Raw genomic sequence first — 24,548 nt, 5'->3', positions numbered from 1 at the left:
CCAACAGTTGTTGCCTTCTCACCAAGCTGCTTGCCTATTGTCCTGTAGCCCATCCCAGCCTTGTGCAGGTCTACAATTTTATCCCTGATGTCCTTACACAGCTCTCTGGTCTTGGCCATTGTGGAGAGGTTGGAGTCTGTTTGATTGAGTGTGTGGACAGGTGTCTTTTATACAGGTAACGAGTTCAAACAGGTGCAGTTACTACAGGTAATTTACATTTACATTTACATTACATTTAAGTCATTTAGCAGACGCTCTTATCCAGAGCGACTTACAAATTGGTGCATTCACCTTATGGCATCCGGTGGAACAGCCACTTTACAATAGTGCATCAGATCTTTTAAGGGGGGGGGGGGGGGGGCAGAAGGATTGCTTTATCCTAGGTATTCCTTGAAGAGGTGGGGTTTCAGGTGTCTCCGGAAGGTGGTGATTGACTCCGCTGTCCTGGCGTCGTGAGGGAGTTTGTTCCACCATTGGGGGGCCAGAGCAGCGAACAGTTTTGACTGGGCTGAGCGGGAACTGTACTTCCTCAGTGGTAGGGAGGCGAGCAGGCCAGAGGTGGATGAACGCAGTGCCCTTGTTTGGGTGTAGGGCCTGATCAGAGCCTGAAGGTACTGAGGTGCCGTTCCCCTCACAGCTCCGTAGGCAAGCACCATGGTCTTGTAGCGGATGCGAGCTTCAACTGGAAGCCAGTGGAGAGAGCGGAGGAGCGGGGTGACGTGAGAGAACTTGGGAAGGTTGAACACCAGACGGGCTGCGGCGTTCTGGATGAGTTGTAGGGGTTTAATGGCACAGGCAGGGAGCCCAGCCAGCAGCGAGTTGCAGTAATCCAGACGGGAGATGACGAGTGCCTGGATTAGGACCTGCGCCGCTTCCTGTGTGAGGCAGGGTCGTACTCTGCGGATGTTGTAGAGCATGAACCTACAGGAACGGGCCACCGCCTTGATGTTGGTGGAGAACGACAGGGTGTTGTCCAGGATCACGCCAAGGTTCTTAGCGCTCTGGGAGGAGGACACAATGGAGTTGTCAACCGTGATGGCGAGATCATGGAACGGACAGTCCTTCCCCGGGAGGAAGAGCAGCTCCGTCTTGCCGAGGTTCAGCTTGAGGTGGTGATCCGTCATCCACACTGATATGTCTGCCAGACATGCAGAGATGCGATTCGCCACCTGGTCATCAGAAGGGGGAAAGGAGAAGATTAATTGTGTGTCGTCTGCATAGCAATGATAGGAGAGACCATGTGAGGTTATGACAGAGCCAAGTGACTTGGTGTATAGCGAGAATAGGAGAGGGCCTAGAACAGAGCCCTGGGGGACACCAGTGGTGAGAGCGCGTGGTGAGGAGACAGATTCTCGCCACGCCACCTGGTAGGAGCGACCTGTCAGGTAGGACGCAATCCAAGCGTGGGCCGCGCCGGAGATGCCCAACTCGGAGAGGGTGGAGAGGAGGATCTGATGGTTCACAGTATCGAAGGCAGCCGATAGGTCTAGAAGGATGAGAGCAGAGGAGAGAGAGTTAGCTTTAGCAGTGCGGAGCGCCTCCGTGATACAGAGAAGAGCAGTCTCAGTTGAGTGACTAGTCTTGAAACCTGACTGATTTGGATCAAGAAGGTCATTCTGAGAGAGATAGCAGGAGAGCTGGCCAAGGACGGCACGTTCAAGAGTTTTGGAGAGAAAAGAAAGAAGGGATACTGGTCTGTAGTTGTTGACATCGGAGGGATCGAGTGTAGGTTTTTTCAGAAGGGGTGCAACTCTCGCTCTCTTGAAGACGGAAGGGACGTAGCCAGCGGTCAAGGATGAGTTGATGAGCGAGGTGAGGTAAGGTAGAAGGTCTCCGGAAATGGTCTGGAGAAGAGAGGAGGGGATAGGGTCAAGCGGGCAGGTTGTTGGGCGGCCGGCCGTCACAAGACGCGAGATTTCATCTGGAGAGAGAGGGGAGAAAGAGGTCAAAGCACAGGGTTGGGCAGTGTGAGCAGAACCAGCGGTGTCGTTTGACTTAGCGAACGAGGATCGGATGTCGTCGACCTTCTTTTCAAAATGGTTGACGAAGTCGTCTGCAGAGAGGGAGGAGGGGGGGGGAGGGGGAGGAGGATTCAGGAGGGAGGAGAAGGTGGCAAAGAGCTTCCTAGGGTTAGAGGCAGATGCTTGGAATTTAGAGTGGTAGAAAGTGGCTTTAGCAGCAGAGACAGAAGAGGAAAATGTAGAGAGGAGGGAGTGAAAGGATGCCAGGTCCGCAGGGAGGCGAGTTTTCCTCCATTTCCGCTCGGCTGCCCGGAGCCCTGGAGAGGAGAACAGGAGGGCTTCTTAAAGAAAAACTAACAGGTCTGTGAGAGCCGGAATTCTTACTGGTTGGTAGGTGATCAAATACTTATGTCATGCAATAAAATGCTAATTAATTACATAAAATTCATACAATGTGATTTTCTGGATTTTTGTTTTAGATTCCGTCTCTCACAGTTGAAGTGTACCTATGATAAAAAAATTACAGCTTTCTACATGCTTTGTAAGTAGGAAACCCTAAAAAATCGGCAGTGTATCAGATACTTGTTCTCCCCACTGTATATAGTCTCCCTGGACACATGTACATTCAACACTTAGGTGCATACGCTGGTTTCTTCCATAAATGCACACATTCATTCAGGTTACAGACCATCTAACTAGGCCTAGGACCCCTAGACAAAGCGAGTGCCACAATACCCGTAGGCTAGTTATGGGTTTCGTAACCCACCCTCCTCCCCTCTTCCTCCTACTCCTGTTCTCTCCACCCGTCTCTCATAAATCGGCTGTGAGAGTGAAGAATAAAGAATCAGAGAGATCTGTCAGTGCTACATAAAAAGCCCACTGCCTAATAAATACATGTCCGGAATGAATTAGGAGATTAAATCATCACAAGGCATTAATGCCAGAGCCACAGCGCAAGATGAAAATCTCATGGCACCATTCTGTTTGTCCGCTCATTTCGCTGCTCCGTATTCATCATCCCTAAGGCTTTGGTAATGCTGTGTCTGCTGCATTTGAGGGATTGGTGTGTGTGGATGTTTGTGTGGATGTGTATTTGTGTGCTTTGATTGTGGATTGGTGTGTAGTTCTGGATGCATTTAAACCCTTCGTTGTGTGTATTTATGTCATTTTTGGGGATACCGGTATATCAGTTATTTTGAACAGGACAATTGGTGTGTTTTTTTTTTTTGCTTCCATTTCTGATGGTTATTATGATTCCACAGAGACAGAGGCGAGGCCCAGCAGACATGGGGAACCAGGAGCCAAAGCCCACTCTAACCCAGGAAAGAGGAGAACAGAAGAGGGTGAGTTCTACTGTTAGCGTCGTCATTCATCAACACTGTTGCGGTCCGTCTGTCTTGGGTCTCGGTCCCTTGATTGACAATTGATTTTTGACCAGGGTGTGGGTGAAATAACAAAATCAGGAATCTGCTGTAAACTGTAATATCTCTGTAATATCTCTGTCAGGTGCTTTTTAGAGCTTTGTCTCTGAATGTGTGAGTGGGATAACCTCAGCCCACGGCTGTCATATAGCAGCAGCGTAGCTAATTAGTTACCACCGGATCAAAGACATCCCCCTCAGTAATGTGGTGTTTTAGCACAGGCAACATGAAAGCAGTAGTAGGGTGCCTTAGCTGAAGCTAACATGAAGTTCTTAGTAATGCAGCATGTTAGCCGATGCTAAAGTGAAAGCGGTAATACGGCACATTAGCGGAAGCTAACATGTAGGTAGGGAGTAATGTGGTGTGTTTGCGGAGGTTACCATGAAAGCAGTGCTAGGGTGCATTAGCTGAAGCTAACATGTAGTACAGTGGAGGCTCCTCAGAGGAGGAAGGGGAGGACCATCCTCCAGTGAATTTCATAAAAATACAAATCGTGAAACATTAAAAAGTTGTCCTTTTTAGGCCTCCCGTGTGAAGCAGTGGTCAAGGGCACTACATCTCAGTGCTAGCTGTGCCACCAGAGACTCTGGGTTCGCGCCCAGGCTCTGTCGCAGCCGGCCGCGACCGGGAGGTCCGTGGGGCGACGCACAATTGGCCTGCGCCCAGCGACTCCTGTGGCGGGCCGGGCGCAGTGCGCGCTAACCAAGATAGCCAGGTGCACGGTGTTTCCTTCGACACATTGGTGCGGCTGGCTTCCGGGTTGGAGGCGCGCTGTGTTAAGAAGCAGTGCAGCTTGGTTGGGTTGTGTTTCGGAGGACGCATGGCTTTCGACCTTCGTCTCTCCCGAGCCCGTACGGGAGTTGTAGCGATGAGACAAGATAGTAATTACTAGTAATTGGTTACCACGAAATTGGGGAGAAAAGGGGGTAAAAAAAAGATTATAATAATAAAAAAAGTTGTCCTTTTTAGATAAAACTATACTAAATATATTCACGTCACCAAATAATTGATTAAAACATACTGTTTTGCAATGGAGGTCTATGGTAGCCTCAACAGCACTCTGTAGGGTAGCACCAGGGTGTAGCCGGAGGACAGCTAGTTTCCATCCTCCTCTGGGTACATTGACTTCAAAACAGTACCTAGGAGTCTTATGGTTTTCACCCCTTCCATAGAATTACAAAGTAATTATTACAACTTCTGGGGTTGTCCTCCAACTTATCAGTGCTTTTGCAGCATGAACTGACATGTTTTCCATCCAATCAAATTATCAGAGAATGAATCTAGTACTGAAAGCATAAGCTCCAGCTGCATGCACTGCAGTGACAGAAAGACAATAATTTAACAGTTTTTAACAAATGTATTTCTTAAAAAATGAAGAAGCAAGAGAGAAAGAGCTGGAAAGCTAGCTATATCTCCATGTTTTTTTCTCACTTTCACGTTCACTTAGCTAGCGAATGCAGCTTGCTAGTTTAGCCTACTCAAACACCCCACTCAAACAGAGAGGGATGCTATGTTAGCTAGCTGGCTATGGCTATGGCTATGGCTATCCAACACTGGAACTCTTCCAAGTTAAGGTAAGCTTTTGGTTTTTATTAATTTATTAATTGCCAGGGCCTGCTAAACTGCTTGCTGACTGTACACTGTACTGCATGATTGTAGTGGGTTTATGAACACGTTAGTTCTCGTAGCTATGTTGACTAGTATGACGTTAGTTCATATGGTGACAATGATGTAGGCTGTGTGTAGCGGTTAACAGTTATGATATAAATGTTTGGCTTGGCCTGTTCACAGACAGCTGATGTGTTGTGCACTGAAGTCCACAAGCGAAGGGAAAAGGTGAGAGGAGGGGAGAGCGCGTAGATGTGAGAATGAATTATACAACAACTGATCATGCTGTTTGTATGTGGCTGCTATGACAGTGAACTGTGTTTGCATGTGATCAGAGGGGTATTCATTCCCGCCGATTCTGTTTAAAAGCGTTTCTTAAATGGAAGCAAACAAAACAGAACAGGGATAACATACCTGAATTTGTCCAATAGAAACTCTTGTTTGCAACTGTTGGACTAACGATTTACACCCTAGATCAGCTAGATGCAGGCAAGGCGATATTGAAAGTGTTACTGTCTGTCACATTGATTACTCTAGTTTTTCTCCTACGTTGTAAACTTTCATTCATATGCTAGGTTGTTGCAACCTCATGATGGGTACAGGTAAAATTCAAGTATCATGGAGTAGCCTAAACCTATCGATGTTACATTGAGCTGGATTAATGGAATATGCTTTAATAGCAATAAGGCAATGCTCATTAAAAAAAATTATCGTCCTCCCTCATCTTAAATGGTACCGGCCGCCACTGATGTAGTAGTTAGTAATGCAGTGTGTTAGCCAAGGCTAACATGAAAGCAGGGTCTAATATGGAGAAGAAGCGTAGCATGACCTGGCATAGGCCAACATCCCCTTAGTGTGTTAGTGTTTAGCATCGGCAAACAAGCCTTCAGATCAGTAATGTTGTGTGCATTGACTATTGAATTTAAAACATTTAATTGGTTAGATTGAATTAATTTCTCGGATATATAACATGCAGCATTTAATCTAGTGTAACTTGCACAGGAAAAGCACATATCTCAAAAGTAATATCAGCATGTGTGTGTGTATGCTAACATGAGAGAAAATGTGTTTTTTTAGATGTGCATTTTAGCTCCCGGCTCTCGTGGAGCATCAGAAACCTATCTGTCGGATGCATTACACAGAACACAGCGGGGAATACTGATCAGGCTCATTTATTTTTGTATGATTCTTTTGAATTTCAGGTCCTTACATGAGGGCAGACTAGACACTAATGACTAGAATATACTGGTCACAAACATTTTTAATCAAAGGGTGTATGTGTTTGGGTGTGTCGGGGAAAGGGGGGGGGGGGGGGGTTGTGTTTGTGTGTATGGTTGTGTTGTCTTTTGGTTCTGCCTTTGTTCCGGGTTACCCTTGTCTTTTGAATTGACATTCAACAGATATCACTGAAAGACTTCAAAGACAGGAGAGAGAAAGTGTGGTCCTAATGGGTTGGAACAGCCTGCTACATGTGGTACATACTCAAACAAATGGGTCAGTTATTTATATATATATATATATATATATTATACGCACACACACACACACACACACACACACAAACAGACAATGAGTAAAGTAGCAAAGTGAGGCACGACATAGAAATTTAGGGAGGGAGATAGACATAACAGATAGACATAGTTCACTTAGTAAGTATTTGACGCCAAGACCTTGTTGAATATTTGATGGAACTTCCTGGTTTATTCAGGCCAATGCAGAGGTACACCTCACCGACAATAATTGGGCTGTTATTGCCGTTTAACTTTCACCCCGTAGGTCACAGACCCTCAGTTCATGAGTGATTGAGAAAGAGAGGGAAAGACACCAGAAGTAAACAGTAAATTACTTTAGACAGAATTCATATTGGCTGCTGATCAGCGCCCTGCCACTGGAGTGATGTTGGAGCCTCTGGAGGAAGAACATTCAGCCCTGAGCCAGAAAGGCCTATGGCTCACTCTGGTCCTGTTTAATTAACACAGGGCGAATGGAAACTAGAGGGCTCAGTGGGGCACGGGCAGTAATTCCAGACATTGCGTGCTACAGGGCTGTAGGTGCAACCCCTGTTGACCTCTACACCAGTCTACTACCTCCCTGACAGCATGTCAGCCTGCTCTTTAATAGGAGGCAGTCAAGGTGCACTGCTGTGTTGTGAATGGAACTAGATGGGCATAAGAAGAGTCAGAGCCACTCACTGTACAATAGGAGAGGGGACAGATTGCAAACAGACAGATAAACAGACAAAGAAATCTGTTTTCTCAGGCACATTCAGACAGAGACAGAAAGAGAGGAACAAGAAAAACGACTCCATATGCATACATGAAGAGGTGTGTGTTAATTAGGTGGACATCGATTTACAGTTTATACACACACACACACACACACACACACACACACACACACACACACACACACACACACACACACACACACACACACACACACACACACACACACACACACACACACACACACACACACACACACACACACTATGGATCAGATAAATGGATTGCACTCTAGAGAGAGAACATCAGATGTTGGCAGCCGTACAGAAACTACAACCTCTCTGGGCAATTATAGGAAGAGGCTATATATATGGTCTGAACACAGCCTACGCAGACAGGTTGTCACCTTGCATCAGTTAGTGTGTGTGTGTGTGTGTGTGTGTGTGTGTGTGTGTGTGTGTGTGTGTGTGTGTGTGTGTGTGTGTGTGTGTGTGTGTGTGTGTGTGTGTGTGTGTGTTTCTGGAGAATTGTATTATTAAAGGATGTCTCAGAAGTCAGGTGTTAAGCGGTCACACACACACACACACACACACACACACACACACACACACACACACACACACACACACACACACACACACACACCCGGCAGAGGTGGTCTGTGTGTGTTCTGGGGTCATGTTATTTCTCTGAGGTAATTGTAGAAAGCTGAAGGATCGTCGATCAAAGCTCAGTGTGTAATAAGAACAAAGCTAATCTTCCCTTTCACTGCAACACTTCTAGTCAAACAGCCTTCACCCAGCCTTCACTCAGCCTTCACCCAGCACTGGAAGCCCAGACTACAGAGCTAGTCAGAGCCAGGGGTCTGGGCCCTGTCTTCTCATTCAACCGCTAATTAGTGAAATGCTGTCACGCCCTCCTCTCACTCTGACCCGCCTTCGCAAGGTCTTCTGGGTAAATGACGTCATCCATTCCTCTAGGATTCACTGCCCTTTGACCTCATGGTTATAGAGGTCACATTGACTTCACTGATTGGTTGATTTTTGATACCTCTGGGTTCCTGGGTCAGGGTAATGCATCCTGGAAATTTTGCAGTATTCCAGTATACTCTGACTCTTAATTTGTGAAGCTCTGGTGGTAGTCTGTTTACTGTGTGTGGTGTGTGTGTGTGTGTGCTCGGTGCTCCTTTTCCTGTAGTCCATAGGAATATGGCTAAGTGTGTGTGTGTACAAAACCACGAGAGTGGTTATACACTGAGTGTACAAAACATTAGGAACACCTTCCTAATATGGAGTTGCAACCCCCCCACACACACACTTTTGCCCTCAGAACAGCCTCAATTTGTCAGGGCAGGGACTCTACAAAGTGTCGGAAGCGTTCCACAAGGATGCTGGCCCACTATGACTCCAATGCTTCCCACCCACAATTTTGTCAAGTTGGCTGGATGTCCTTTAGGTTGGACCATTGTAGGTACACACAGGAAACTGTTGAGCGTAAAAAACTCAGCAGCGTTGCAGTTCTTGACACAAACCGGTGCGCCTGGCACCTGCTACCATACCCCGTTCCAAGACACTTAAATATTTTGTCTTGCCCATTCACCCTCTGAATGACATACATAATCCATGTCCCAATTGTGGCGAGGCTTAAAAATCCTTCTTTAACCTGCCGCTTCCACTTGTTTGAACTGATTGAAGTGGATTTAACAGGTGACGTCAATTAGGGATTATAGCTTTCACCTGGATTCACCTGGTCAGTCTATGTCATGGAAAGACCTAATGTTTTGTACACTCAGTGTAGAACATCCGTTAGTTTGTGCAGTTTATGCATGTACAGGTCTACCTTCTGGTTTGTGTCAATCTGTCTGGACCACTGAGCTTTACCACATTGTCTCTATCTCACTGCTCTCATTTCGTTCTGTGTTGCTGTATAACGTTTGCATTTCGTTTCTCTGAGTGTGTGTTTTTGTATTCTGTGGGCGTAATTAGTCGGTGAGCGACCTTGCGGGTCTCGGGCGGCGGCGGCGGTAACAGTGCTTGGTTAACCGTTAGATAGCGTGTTTATTTTTGGTGATAGAGGAGACGGTAGGGGAGACGGTAGGGGAGACGGCTGATTTAATGTAATGAAACGGTCTGTTATTCTAACAGAGCCAATAAGCTGCTCTGAGACAGAGCGGACAGGATATGTGTGTGTGTGTGTGTGTGTGTGTGTGTGTGTGTGTGTGTGTGTGTGTGTGTGTGTGTGTGTGTGTGTGTGTGTGTGTGTGTGTGTGTGTGTGTGTGTGTGTGTGTGTGTGTGTGTGTGTGTGTTTCCGCGTCTCATCAAACTGTAATATCATGTGTCCCAGGGGACCTGAGGTAGATATGCGATGTTCAGACATCTCTCCCTCTTCAAATATTGAAGTACCTCTCTTCTGCCTATTATGATGGTTATAAATGTCACGGCCCATAACTCTGCTGTGACAAACGATTACAGCCGACTCAACAGGCGGTGTGTGCGCGTGTGTGTGGGTGTATTATAAATGTCAGCCCTCATATCTCACCTGCGGTAAATGTGTCCTAAGGACCATAGCGTGCGTGTGCGTGCGTGTGTGCATGCGTGTATGTGTGTGTGCGTGTGTGTGTGTGTGTGTGTGTGTGTGTGTGTGTGTGTGTGTGTGTATGTCTATGCTAGGAGATGTGTTTTTACTGTTTGCTCATATTTTCTATTGCCGTACTTTAGTCGAGCTTCACTCTAGATGATCTAGTTGTGCCCCCTGTCCCCCAATAGAGTAAACTTCTCTTTCGCTTGGAAGCTGCCTCCCAAAAGGCCATGAATTATAAGAATGTATTTAGCATTCTTTAAATCTTCTTTTAAAGTAGTTTGCTACTTTGCTTTGAGCAAAACCTTGAGAAAACGATATTCTGACAAAGCCACTGTGTGTGGACGGTGTGTGTGTGTGCGCGCGCACTGTGCTGTTTACCCCTTTCCTCTTCACTGTGTGTGTGTGTGTGTGTGTGTGTGTGTGTGTGTGTGTGTGTGTGTGTGTGTGTGTGTGTGTGTGTGTGTGTGTGTGTGTGTGTGTGTGTGTGTGTGTGTGTGTGTGTGTGTGTGTGTGTGTGTGTGTGTGTATTTTGCTTCCAGGAGAGTCGGACAGTGATGAATATTCATGCTCTGAAAGCGATAGGACTCTTCAATTGGGCTTTGGGGCCTCTCTCTGTATCTATCTCTCTCTCTGTAAGAACTAGAGGCTTTCTCATTGCATCAGACGCATATTTTCCCATAAGCCACTGGGGTTTATTCTCCAACATGTGGGACTGAAATGCCCTCTGTTTATCTCTGCTATTCTTCAATTACATGCAGAATAAAATTTCACCTCCGTGGATTTCATTTCTCACCCGTTCATTCTGTTCAATCGCTCGTCTTCCCGAGAGGCTCTCCATGGTCTTTCATTCCTCTATCATTTATCCTATCCCTCACTCCCTTTATCCTGATCCAGCCCTCACTCCCTATTCTACTGTAGGCCAAACGGAATCACACCCTGTGGAGTTCCTACAAACGGAAAATATACTGTGTATATATACAGTACCAGGTCAAAAGATTGCACACACATACTCATTCAAGGTTTTTCTTTATTTTACATTGTAGAATATATTGTAGAATAATAGCGAAGACATCAAAACTATGAAATAACACATATGGAATCATGTAGCAACCAAAAAAGTGTTAAACAAATCAAAATATATTTTAGATTTTAGATTCTTCAAAGTAGCCACCTTTTGCCTTGATGACAGCTTTGCACACTCTTGGCATTCTCTGAACCAGCTTCACCTGGAATGCTTTTTCAACAGTCTTGAAGGAGTTCCCACATATGCTGAGCACTTGTTGGCTGTTTTTCCTTCACTCTGCAGTCCAACTCATCTGATGCAGCACTCATCACTCTCCTTTTGGTCAGAGAGCCCTTACACAGCCTGGAGGTGTGTTGGGTCATTGTCCTGTTGAAAAACAAATGATAGTCCCTCTAAGCGCAAACCAGATGGGATGGCGTATTGCTGCATAATGCTGTGGTAGCCATGCTGGTTAAGTGTGCCTTGAATTCTAAATAAATCACCATCACGCCTCCTCCTCCATGCTTCATTGTGGAAACCACAATTGTATAGTGACAAAGTAGAGTCGCAATTCAACGGCTCAGACACGAGAGGTATGTGACAGGGTCTACAGTCAATCACGTACTATAAAAGGAAAACCAGCCCCGTCGCGGACCAGGATGTCTTGCTCCCAGACAGACTAAACAACTTCTTTGCTCGCTTTGAGGACAATACAGTGCCATTGACACGGCCCGCTACCAAAACCTACGGGCTCTCCTTCACTGCAGCCGACGTGAGTAAAACATTTAAACGTGTCAACCCTCGCAAGGCTGCAGGCCCAGACGGGATCCCCAGGCGGTCCTCAGAGCATGCTCAGACCAGCTGGCTGGTGTGTTTATGGACATATTCAATCAATCCTTATCCCAGTCTGCTGTTCCCACATGCTTCAAGAGGGCCACCATTGTTCCTGTTCCCAAGAAAGCTAAGGTAACTGAGCTAAATGATTACCGCCCCGTAGCACTCACTTCCGTCATCATGAAGTGCTTTGAGAGACTAGTCAAGGACCATATCACCTCCACCCTACCTGACACCCTAGACCCACTCCAATTTGCTTACCGCCCCAATAGTTCCACAGACGGCGCAATCGCAATCACACTGCACACTGCCCTAACCCATCTGGACAAGAGGAATACCTATGTGAGAATGCTGTTCATCGACTACAGCTCAGCATTCAACACCATAGTACCCTCCAAACTCGTCATCAAGCTCGAGACCCTGGGTCTCGACCCCGCCCTGTGCAACTGGGTCCTGGACTTCCTGACGGACCACCCCCAGGTGGTGAGGGTAGGTAACAACATCTCCACCCCGCTGATCCTCAACACTGGGGCCCCACAAGGGTGCGTTCTCAGCCCTCTCCTGTACTCCCTGTTCACCCACGACTGCGTGGCCATGCACGCCTCCAACTGAATCATCAAGTTTGCAGACGACACTACAGTGGTAGGCTTGATTACCAACAACGACAAGACGGCCTACAGGGAGGAGGTGAGGGCCCTCGGAGTGTGGTGTCAGGAAAATAACCTCACACTCAACGTCAACAAAACAAAGGAGATGATCGTGGACTTCAGGAAACAGCAGAGGGAGCACCCCCCATATCCACATTGACGGGACAGTAGTGGAGAGGGTAGAAAGTTTTAAGTTCCTCGGCGTACACATCACGGACAAACTGAAATGGTCCACCCACACAGACAGCGTGGTGAAGAAGGCGCAGCAGCGCCTCTTCAACCTCAGGAGGCTGAAGAAATTCGGCTTGTCACCAAAAGCACTCACAAACTTTTACAGATACAAAATCGAGAGCATCCTGTCGGGCTGTATCACCGCCTAGTATGGCAACTGCTCCGCCCATAACCGTAAGGCTCTCCAGAGGGTAGTGAGGTCTGCACAACGCATCACCGGGGGCAAACTACCTGCCGTCCAGGACACCTACACCATCCGATGTCACAGGAAGGCCAAAAAGATCATCAAGGACAACAACCACCCGAGCCACTGCCTGTTCACCCCGCTATCATCCTGAAGGCGAGGTCAGTACAGGTGCATCAAAGCAGGGACCGAGAGACTGAAAAACAGCTTCTATCTCAAGGCCATCAGACTGTTAAACAGCCATCTCTAACATTGAGTGGCTGCTGCTAACGTATATGTTTACATACCCTACATTACTCATCTCATATGTACAGTATATACTGTACTCTATACCATCTACTGCATCTTGCCATCTTTATGTAATACATGTATCACTAGCCGCTTTAAACAATGCCACTTTCACATGTTTACATACCCTACATTACTCATCTCATATGTATATACTGTACTCTATACCATCAACTGCATCTTGCCTATGCCGTTCTATACCATCACCCATTCATATATCTTTTTATGTACATATTCTTATTCATTCCTTTACACTTGTGTGTATAAGGTAGTTGTTGTGAAATTGTTAGGTTAGATTACTCGTTGGATATTACTGCATTGTCAGAACTAGAAGCATAAGCATTTTGCTACACTCGCATTAACATCTGCTAACCATGTGTATGTGACAAATATAACTTGATTTGATTTGAAATGCAGAGATCATCCGTTCACCTACTCTGCGTCTCACTAAGACACAGCGGTTGGAACCATACATCTCAAAGTTGGACTCATCAGACCGAAGGACAGTAATTTGATCATGAAGGCCTGATTCACAGTCTCCTCTGAACAGTTGATGTTGAGTTGTGTCTGTTACTTGAACTCTGTGAAGCATTTATTTGGGCTGCAATTTCTGAGGCTGGTACCTGTAATGAACTTATCCTCTGCAGCAGAGGTAACTCTGGGTCTTCCTTTCCTATGGCGGTCCTCATGAGAGCCAGTTTCATCATAGCGCTTGATGGTTTTTGCGACTGCACTTGAAGAAACTTTCAAAGTTCTTGAAATGTTCCGCATTGACTGACCTTCATGTCTTAAAGTATTGATGGACTGTCATTTCTCTTTGCTTATTTGAGCTGTTCTTGCCGTAATATGGGCTTGGTCTTTTACCAAATAGCGCTATATTCTGTATACCACCCCTACCTTGTCACAACACAATCGATTGGCTCAAACGCATTAACCTTTTCACATGAGTTCCAAATGCCTCTAACGGTCAACCGAGTATGAGTTGTTTTATACACGTGATGTCAGAATGCACTCACTGTTCCAAAATGTGATTATTACGCAACAGGACAGTTAACACGCGCTGCCTGCTAATTATCTGTAGGCTGTGTTTCAACTTGTCAATTTCAAATTATTTTATAACAAGTTGTATTTTTCTAACAACAGTTTGAATTGTAGTGTGTTCCGCCTACTCATTAATTCACATTCAGCGTTGCGGACAATTTATGTTTGAGGCTTTACTGAGCCGGATAAACTTCTCTCTTCCAGGAGAACCCACCGCACTTCACTCATGTTTGCGCAGCTCAAGTATGCATATATTTGCGCAGTCTTGCCAGAGTTTGAACATTTTCTTGCTGGCGCTCGCTTTGCCTTCCCTGTTGTTTTCCTTACACATAATAACTTTGGACATGTGTGCGTTCCTATCAAAGTAAGTTCCTTATTTTCTGTATATCGTGTTGTTGTTACTATAGGCTCATACAGTATGTACGTATATATATATATATTTTTTTTTTCACCTTTATTTAACCAGGTAGGCTAGTTGAGAACAAGTTCTAATTTACAATTGCGACCTGGCCAAGATAAAGCAAAGCAGTGCAACACAAACAACAACACAGAGTTACACATGGAATAAACAAGCGTACAGTCAATAACACAATAGAAAAAATATATATATACAGTGTGTGCAAATGGCGTGAGGAGGTAAGCCAAAAAATAGACCATAGTAGCGGAGTAATTACAATTTAGCAAATTAACACTGGAGTGATAGATGAGCAGATGATGATGGGCAAGTATAAATACTGGTGTGCAATAGAGCAGAAAAGTAAATAAAAACAATATGGGGTGAGGTAGATTGGATGGGCTATTTACAGATGGGCTATGTACAGCTGCAGCGATCGGTTAGCTGCTCAGATAGCTGATGTTTAAAGTTAGTGAGGGAAATATAAGTCTCCACGATTTTTGCAATTCGTTCCAGTCATTGGCAGCAGAGAACTATTAGGGAAGGCGGCCAAAGTAGGTGTTGGCTTTGGGGGATGACCAGTGAGATATACCTGCTGGAGCACGTGCTACAGGTCGGTGTTGTTATCGTGACCAGTGAGCTGAGATAAGGCGGAGCTTTACCTAGCATGGACTTATAGATGACCTGGAGCCAGTGGGTCTGGTGACAAATATGCAGTGGTGGGCCGTCAGGGCCAGCAAGGCCTTCTCTGCTGGCCTAAACATCATCAGAATATACATTTTTTTTATATATATATTTTCCCACAAATATGTATTAAATTATTCCCCAGAGTAAGAGTTATACTCTTCATTTCATAGCTTTCCTCTTGGTTGCACTGCTTCCAGCCCCAGGTTGAGATTTGGAGGGCTGGTCTTTATGTTAGATCTTTTATCCAATCATATTCAGCCATCTTGTGTTGCCAGGGGTCTAAAATCTGCCCTCAGGCCTTCAGAATCAACAGTGCGGGCGCTTGTAGCTTATAGTGAATGGAAATGAAAATTTAGTGTCGACCAATCAGCTTTAGAGTTGGCTATTGTACGCCTGCTGGCTGGCTCCAGTGTTACACAGGAGCCAGCTAGCAGGCGTAGTGCGTGCACGTCTTTTGATTGGATTACCAATATTGAGAGGCAGGTCCTATGGGCAGGTCTATGCAGATCTAGGAAACTGAATTTGATAAACAAATTAATTCACGTACTACTAAGCTGTTTTTTCAACCCACAATGGCGGAAGGAGGAGAAGATATCGATTTGGTCGAGGATATAATTATAACGCCATTCTCAAGACAAACTTTTCAAGAAAAGTTAGACATTGTAAGGAGAGGTCGCCCGACGCCGACGCTACAAAGCCTGTCACAGGCGGGAAAGGGGTTCCAACTACGAGCGCTATCAATGGCTCACAGGCTCCGAGAAGCACTGCAAACTGTACTGCTGGGAATGCCTATTATTTGCAAGTGATCGGTGTTTGGAGCCACACTGGCTTTGCAAACTTGAGTTGTCTAACCAAGGCAGCAACGAGACACCAAAGTACGGCTGGGCACTTACAAGCAATGGTGCTTTTGAAAACTTTTGGGGACACCGGAGTGGATCTACAGCTCAACGAACAAGCGCGCCGGGCAACGGAGCTGCACAATGAAAAGATGAAGGGAAATATTGAAAAGACTCATTGATTGTGTCATGTTTCTGGGTAAACACTGTTTACCCAAAAATGTCAATTTCAAGGTGACGCAACGCCTGGTTATACTGCGTTTCTGTCTAAATGTATAGTGTCTAAAGCCATGGCATCATAATGATGGTAATAAGAGGTGGATTAATTCGGGTGGGACTTTGTAGTACCTCACTGAAGGCCCAGGCCCCAGGCCCACGGCACGCCACTGCAAATATGTAGCGAGGGCCAGCCGACTAGAGCATACAGGTCACAGTGGAGGGTGGTATATGGGGCTTTGGTAACAAAACGGATGGCACTGTGATAGACTGCATCCAGTTTGCTGAGTAGAGTATTGGAAGCTATTTTGTAAATGACATCGCCGAAGTCGAGGATCGGTAGGATAGTCAGTTTTACAAGGGTATGTTTGGCGGCGTGAGTGAAGGAGGCTTTGTTGTGAAATGGGAAGCCGATTCTAGATTTTATTTTGGATTGGAGATGTTTAATATGAGTCTGGACGGAGAGTTTAAAGTCTAGCCAGACACCTAGGTATTTGTAGTTGTCCACATATTCAGTCAGAACCGAGTAGTGATGCTAGTCGGGCAGGTGGGTGCGGGCAGCGAACGGTTGAAAAGCATGCATTTGGTTTTACTAGGATTTAAGAGCAGTTGGATGCCACGAAAGGAGTGTTTTATGGCATTGAAGCTTGTTTGGAGGTTAGTTAACACAGTGTCCAAAGAAGGGCCAGATGTATACAGAATGGTGTTGTCTGCGTAGAGGTGGATCAGGGAATCACCTGCATCAAGAGCGACATCGTTGATATATACAGAGAAAAGAGTCGGCCCGAGAATTGAACCCTGTGGTACCCCCATAGAGACTGCCAGAGGTCCGGACCACAGGCCCTCCGATTTGACACACTGAACTCTGTCTGAGAAGTAGTTGGTGAACCAGGCGAGGCAGTCATTTGAGAAACCAAGGCTGTTCAGTCTGGCGATAAGAATACGGTGATTGACAGAGTCAAAAGCCTTGGCCAGGTCGATGAAGACGGCTGCACAGTACTGTCTTTTATTGATGGCGGTTATGATATCGTTTAGTACCTTGAGCGTGGCTGAGGTTCACCCGTGACCAGCTTCAAAAAAACGGATTGCACAGCGGAGAAGGTACAGTGGGATTCGAAATGGTCAGTGATCTGTTTATTAACTTGGCTTTCTAAGACTTTAGAAAGGGTGGGCGGGATGGATATAGGTCTATAACAGTTTGGGTCTAGAGTATCACCCCCTTTGCAGAGGGGGATGACCGCGGCAGCTTTCCAATCTTTAGGGATCTCGGACGATAGGAAAGAGAGGTTGAACAGACTAAGGTGAATGCACCAATTTGTAAGTCGCTCTGGATAAGAGCGTCTGCTAAATGACTTAAATGTAAATGTAATGTAAATGTAATAGGGGTTGCAACAATGGCGGCGGGTCATTTTAGAAAGAGAGGGTCCAGATTGTCTAGTCCAGCTGATTTGTACGGGTCCAGGTTTTGAAGCTCTTTCAGAACATCTGCTATCTGGATTTGGGTGAAGGAGAAGCTGGGGAGGCTTGGGCAAGTAGCTGCGGGGGATGCGGAGCTGTTGGCCGGGGTTGGGGTAGCCAGGAGGAAAGCATGGTCAGCCGTAGAGAAATGCTTATTGAAATTCTCGATTATCATGGACTTATCGGTGGTGACAGTGTTACCTAGCCTCAGCTAGGGCAGCTGGGGAGTCACTCTTATTCTCCATGGACTTTACAGTGTATGTATTTATGGAGCTTAATGTATTTGCAGTGTTATTCACATGTTTTCAATTACTGGTTACAAATAATGCATTCCTCTTATTGCATATATTGTAATGGACACCTATGATGTGTGTAAAATACTTTTTTGAAGGTTGTACTGATTATAATGAGCTAAGCTATTTGCCAGCTATGTGTGGTGCCATGTTTGTTGACATTATACAATGCATTCTGGGTGTCACGTAATCTGCTACAAGCTACCCATCTGTGCACAAACTACCCATCGTCGGATTACTTTCGATTTCTAGAAAGTGTTTTACTCAATTATTTCGATCAATGGTGAGCTCACCCATGATGTGATTAATTTGAAATATTATTTGCAATTTGCTAATTCATATTGTAGTTTTTGTCAGCCGAGAGTTATAAAAATATGACCGCTTGTGTTATGTCAATCTTTCCTCAGTTAGCGCTAGGACAAATGTAGCCTACATTTTCCGGTTTGGTTGATTGTGTTATGCTGTAGCTACTTCTGTGAATGTCTGAACATTGCATCCAAAAATAAACTGGTCACATTCTGGACATAACTTTGTAAGGACTGTGTTTGTGCAAACAGTGTGGCCAGCTCAAATGCTGATTGTTGCGTCAATCGAAACTAGACGTTCTAAACGCGTTCTAATCACCGCGTTTTGATTGTAAGCTCCAGGGACCACTATTGAATGATCACATCCGTGTGTTGGTACGTTTGAAAAGGTTAAGAAGGTAAGACATTTCACAAATTAACTTTTAACAAGGCACACCTGTTAATTGAAATGCATTCCAGGTGACTACCTCATGAAGCTGGTTGAGAGAATGCCAAGCGTGTGCAAAGCTGTCATCAAGGCAAGGGTGGCTACTTTAAAGTTTCATCAGAAAAACCCTGGAATGAGTAGGTGTGTCCAAACGTTTGACTGGTACTGTGTGTATATATATATACTACGTATATATATGTTTATATATATGTGTGTATATATATATATATGTATGTATATGTGTGTGTGTGTTAGAGGTCGACCGATTATGATTTTTCAACGCCGATACCGATTATTGGAGGGCCAAAAAAGCCGATACCGATTAATCGGGCGATTTATTTATTTATATATAAATATTGTCATTATTTCAAATATATATATTACAGGTACATATATATTATATCACAATTACAATTACAACAATACTAAATGAACAATGAACACTTTTATTTGAACTTAATATAATACAGAAATAAAATCTATTTAGTCTCAAATTGTGAGGAGACCAAAGCGCAGCGTGATGTGAATACATCTTCTTTAATTATAACTAAGAATAATAACCAAACTAATACAAAATAACAAAAACGAACGTGAGGCTAAATATAACGATTGCAGACATGCAACATCACATAGACAATCACCCACAAACCAAACTGGAAAATGGCAACCTAAATAGGATCCCCAATCAGAGACAACGATAAACAGCTGCCTCTGATTGGGAACCAATCTAGGCCACCATAGACCTACATAATGCCTAGACTACACACACACTCATAGACATACCCAAAACCCTAGACAAGACAAAAACACACATACCACCCTCGTCACACCCTGACCTAACCAAAATAATAAAGAAAACTAAGATAACTAGGGTCAGGGCGTGACACAAATAAATAATGAAGCATCCTCAATTTTGTTAAAATAATGCAAAACACAGTGTTGGAGAAGAAAGTAAAAGTGCAATATGTGCCATGTAAAAAAGTTAACGTTTAAGTTCCTTGCTCAGAACATATGAAAGCTGGTGGTTCAATATCCCTAGTTCTTCAATATTCCCAGTAAAGAAATATTAGGTTGCAGTTATTATAGGAATTATGACGTGTTGACTATTTCTCTCTATACCATTTGTATTTCATATACCTTTGACTATTGGATGTTCTAATAGACACTTTAGTATTGCCAGTCTAATCTCAGGAGTTGATAGACTTGAAGTCATAAACAGCATTGCTAAGAGCTGCTGGCAAACACAGTAAAGTTTGAATGAATGCTTATGAGCCTGCTGCTGCCTACCACCGCTCAGTCAGACTGCTCTATCAAATATCAAATCATAGACTTTATTATAATATAATAAACACAGAAATACGAGCCATTGGTCATTAATATGGTCAAATCCGGAAACTATCATTTCGAAAACAAAACGTTTATTCTTTCAGTGAAATACGGAACCGTTCCGTATTTTATTGAACGGGTGGCAACCCTAAGTCTAAATATTGCTGTTACATTGCACAACCTTCAATGTAATGTCATAATTATGTAATTTTGTAAAATTCCAAACTGTTGCATATAGCCTGACTGCATGCAATGAACGCAAGAGAAGTGACACAATTTCCCTAGTTAATATTGCCTACTAACCTAACATGAATTTATTTTAATTAAATATGCAGGTTTAAAAATATATACTTCTGTGTATTGATTTTAAAAATGACATTGATGTTTATGGTTAGGTACATTCGTCCAACGATTGTGCTTTTTTACGAATGCGCTTTTGTTAAATCATCACCCGTTTGGCGAAGTAGGCTGTGATTTGATGATAAATTAACAGGCACCGCATTGATTATATGCAACGCAGGACAAGTTAGTTAACCTAGTAATATCGTCAACTATGTGTAGTTAACTAGTGATCATGTGAAGATTGATTGTTTTTTACAAGATAAGTTTAATGCTAGCTAGCAACTTACCTTGGCTCCTTGCTGCACTCGCGTACCAAGTGGTCAGCCTGCCACGTAGTTTCCTCGTGGAATACAATGTAATCGGCCATAATCGGCGTCCAAAAATGCCGATTACCGATTGTTATAAAAACTCGAAATCGTCCCTAATTAATCGGTCATGCCGATTTAATTGGGCGCCCTCTATACCGATTAATCGGCATATATATACAGTATATATGTATATGTATATATATATACACATACACACACACACACACACACACACACACGAAACACACACAGTACCAGTCAAACATTTGGACAAAACCTACTCATTCAAGGGTTTTTCTGTCGGGGGCAAGGAGAATATTGTTGATGACTTCCCTTCTACCAGACAGACAGAGGGACAGGAGGAGAGAAGTATACCTGATTTATGAAGTTACCAAACCTACTAGTGGGCTGTTAACGATCCAAGACAATAGGCTTTGATAGAAATGCTAGTCAGACCAATTGTAAAAAATAAATGCTATTCCCACTATATAGCCTGCTAATGGGTATTTGATCTCACTTATTGACATTGAGCTGCCCTGTCAGACTAAAGGTATTGGAATCAGATGCACTCATTATGACTCTCCAACACAACTCCGGCCTATTCTGCTTCCCATGGAGCCAGGTAACCGTGGCGATGGTGTCTGTGGAGACCTGGGGTGTATTAACGTCTACCCTGCCGGTAACCATGCCACGCCTCGACACACACACACTGGGAGGGGTCAACACTAAGCCTGAGGGGACAGGCAAGCACATGTAAACACACACACACACACACACACACACACACACACACACACACACACACACACACACACACACACACACACACACACACACACACACACACACACACACACACACACACACACACACACACACACATACATACACAATGCAATGCCTGGATGGTGGCTACTGTGACAGACAGAAACATACATAGGCACACAAGTTGAAGCATGCATACACACACAGATTGTACACACACACCCCGCGTACAACTGAGCAGCTCTTAATTTGGGGTCAGAACACTCCCCTCTAACAGGGCAGTTGGCAGTGAGGTTTGTCCTGTTTGACAACCATCTTTACCATCAAATCATTCTCCTACACCCTGGCTCCAGTCCAACAACGAGAGGACATAAAATAATGTTTTATTTTCTTCTTTCTCTTTTTATCTCTCTGGGGGAATATTATCCATAAAAGCAGAGTGGAAATGAGAGCGGCGAACAGCGTTTCCGAGGGGAGGAGTTAGGGCATTGCACTCTTAACCTTTTTTTCCTAATGGAACTTTAAAACGCTAGGGTAATGTGCTTCCTGCGGAGAGTAGTTGGGAATGGCTGTAGCTATTAAATGCTAATAAGGGTGCTTTTAAGGCTTGAATGGTCCCGAGCCTCTTGGAGAGGAGAGGTTAGAGGGTTCGTTTTGCTTCAGAGACACAACCCTTGAGGGAACTACATTATTAAACCCAATAAGACCCAATTAACTGCTTTAGAGTTTGTACCTATCTAATTGTCAGTCGACGGTACAACCTAATGCTATTTTTAGCGTGCAAGCCAAGGTGTGATCACTGTGACCTCTGACCTTTACCTTAGCCCGAGGGTCATCTCTCCCTGCCCTACGCCCCCTCAGGTCACCGTGGCTGGGGTCAGAGAGCACACCTGTGGGTACATGTCTCAGGTCAATCAGTATAGCCTATAGAGGCTTCAGCAGGGTGTATTTTAGTCCTCAGGTGTTAATGCCGCAAATGGGAGAAGAAATATATGGTTTTCACTTTTCTCATACTGAATAATCAAATCAAAATGTATTTATCACATGCGCTGAATAGAACAGGTGTAGACCTTACAGTGAAATGCTTACTTACAAGCCCTTAACCAACAATGCAGTTTTAAGAAAAATACCAACAAAAAAAGTAAGAACTAAAAGTTACAAATAATTAATGAGCAGCAGTAAAATAACAATAGCGAGGCTATATACAGGGGGAACCTGTACATAGTCAATGTGCGGGGACACCGGTTAGTCGAGGTAATTGAGGTAACATGTACGTGTAGGTAGAGTTATTAAAGTGACTATGCATAGATAATAACAGAGAGCAGCAGCAGTGTAAAAGAGGGGGTGGGGGGGTGGGCAATGCAAATAGTCTTGGTAGCCATGTGATTAGCTGTTCAGGAGTCTTATGGCTTGGGGGTAGAAGCTGTTTAGAAGCCTCTTGGACCTAGACTTGGCGCTCCGGTACCGCTTGGCGTGCGGTAGCAGAGAGAACAGTCTATGACTAGGGTGGCTGGAATCTTTGATAATTTTTAGGACCTTCCTGTGACACCGCCTGGTATAGAAGTCCTGGATGGCAGGAAGCCTGGCCCCAGTACTGAGCTGTATGCACTACCCTCTGTAGTGCCTTGTGGTCGGAGGCCGAGCAGTTGCCATTCCAGGCAGTGATGCAACTTGACAGGATGCTCTCGATGGTGCAGCTCTAGAACCTTTTGAGGATCGGAGGACCCATGCCAAATCTTTTCAGTCTCCTAAGTGGGAATAGGTTTTGTCGTGCCCTCTTCACGACTGTCTTGGTGTGCTTGGACCATGTTAGTTTGTTGGTGATGCGGACACCAAGGAACTTGAAACTCTCAACCTGCTCCACTACAGCCCCGTCGATGAGAATGGGTGCGTGCTTGGTTCTCCTTTTCCTGTAGTCCACAATCAATTCCTTTGTCTTGATCACAATGAGGGAGAGGTTGTTGTCCTTGCACCACACGGTCAGGTCTCTGACCTCCCTATAAGCTGTCTCGTCGTTGTCGGTGATCAGGCCTATCCACTGTTGTGTCATCGGAAAACTTAATCATAGTGTTGGAGTCGTGCCTGGCCAGTCATGAGTGAACAGGGAGTACAGGAGGGGCCTCAGCACGCACCCCTGAGGGGCCCCCGTGTTGAGGATTACCGTGGCGGATGTGTTGTTACCTACCCTTAGCCTTGGATGAGAGAGAGAGCATAAATAAAGTGTGTGTGTGCATGTGTGTGTGTGTGTGTGTGTGTGTGTGTGTGTGTGTGTGTGTGTGTGTGTGTGTGTGTGTGTGTGTGTGTGTGTGTGTGTGTGTGTGTGTGTGTGTGTGTGTGTGTGTGTGTGTGTGTGTGTGTGTGTGTGTGTGTCTCCCTGTGCTTATGTGTGTGTGTGTGTGTGTGTGTGTGTGTGTGTGTGTGTCTCCCTGTGCTTATGTGTGTGTGTGTGTGTGTGTGTGTGTGTGTGTGACAGATGTGGAGAAACATACACTGAATGTGCAAAACATTATTTTAAAAAACCTGCTCTTTCCATGACATGGACTGACCAGGTGAATCCAGGTGAAAGCTGTGATCCCTTATTGATGTCACTTGTTAAATCCACTTCAAATCAGTGTAGATGAATGGGAGGAGACAGGTTGAATCAATATTTTTAAGCCTTGAGCTAATTGTGCCATATTTGTGCTTTTTCATAGAGTGAATGTGCAAGACATAAAATGTAAGTGCCTTATAAACGAGGTATGGTAGTAGGTGCTCCGGTTTCTGTCAAGATCGGCAACGCTGCTGGGTTTTTCAAGCTCAACAGTTTTCCACGTGTATCAAGAATGGTCTACAACCCAAAGGACATCCATCCAACTTGACACAACTGTAGCAAGCAATGGAGTCAACATGGGCCAGCATCCCTGTCGAACACTTTCGACACCTTGTAGAGTCCATGCCCTGACGAATTGAGGCTGTTCTGAGGGCGAAAGGGGTTGCAACTCCATATTAGGAAGGTGTTCCTAATGTTTTGTACACTCAGTGTATTGACACCACTTAGACTGGGTAAAGGGGCTAAACAGCACCATTAAAAGCCACAAGAGAGCTGCTCTCAGCCACTAAATTGCCAATTCATTTGTGAAATCGACTCAATAAAGACCTCCTCCAATAGCAAGTAATGCACAGACAAT

At 44.8% G+C, this 24,548-nt stretch overlaps 1 protein-coding gene across 2 annotated transcripts in view; it reads left to right on the top strand.

Moving 5' to 3' along the window:
- Nucleotides 1–24,548, top strand: part of spock1 (SPARC (osteonectin), cwcv and kazal like domains proteoglycan 1) — a 289,083-nt gene that overhangs the window by 161,353 nt on the left and 103,182 nt on the right. For both annotated transcript variants that reach the window (XM_055926788.1, XM_055926789.1), the window contains one exon: nt 3,224–3,304. In XM_055926788.1, coding sequence (XP_055782763.1) covers nt 3,224–3,304 — 81 coding nt within the window. The remainder of the gene's footprint in view (nt 1–3,223; nt 3,305–24,548) is intronic.

This window comes from Salvelinus fontinalis, chromosome 6 (genome assembly GCF_029448725.1).
Source record: "Salvelinus fontinalis isolate EN_2023a chromosome 6, ASM2944872v1, whole genome shotgun sequence".
Lineage (NCBI taxonomy): Eukaryota > Metazoa > Chordata > Actinopteri > Salmoniformes > Salmonidae > Salvelinus > Salvelinus fontinalis.
Note: the sequence above shows the minus strand (reverse complement) of the source record. Positions and strands in the feature narration are given on the sequence as shown.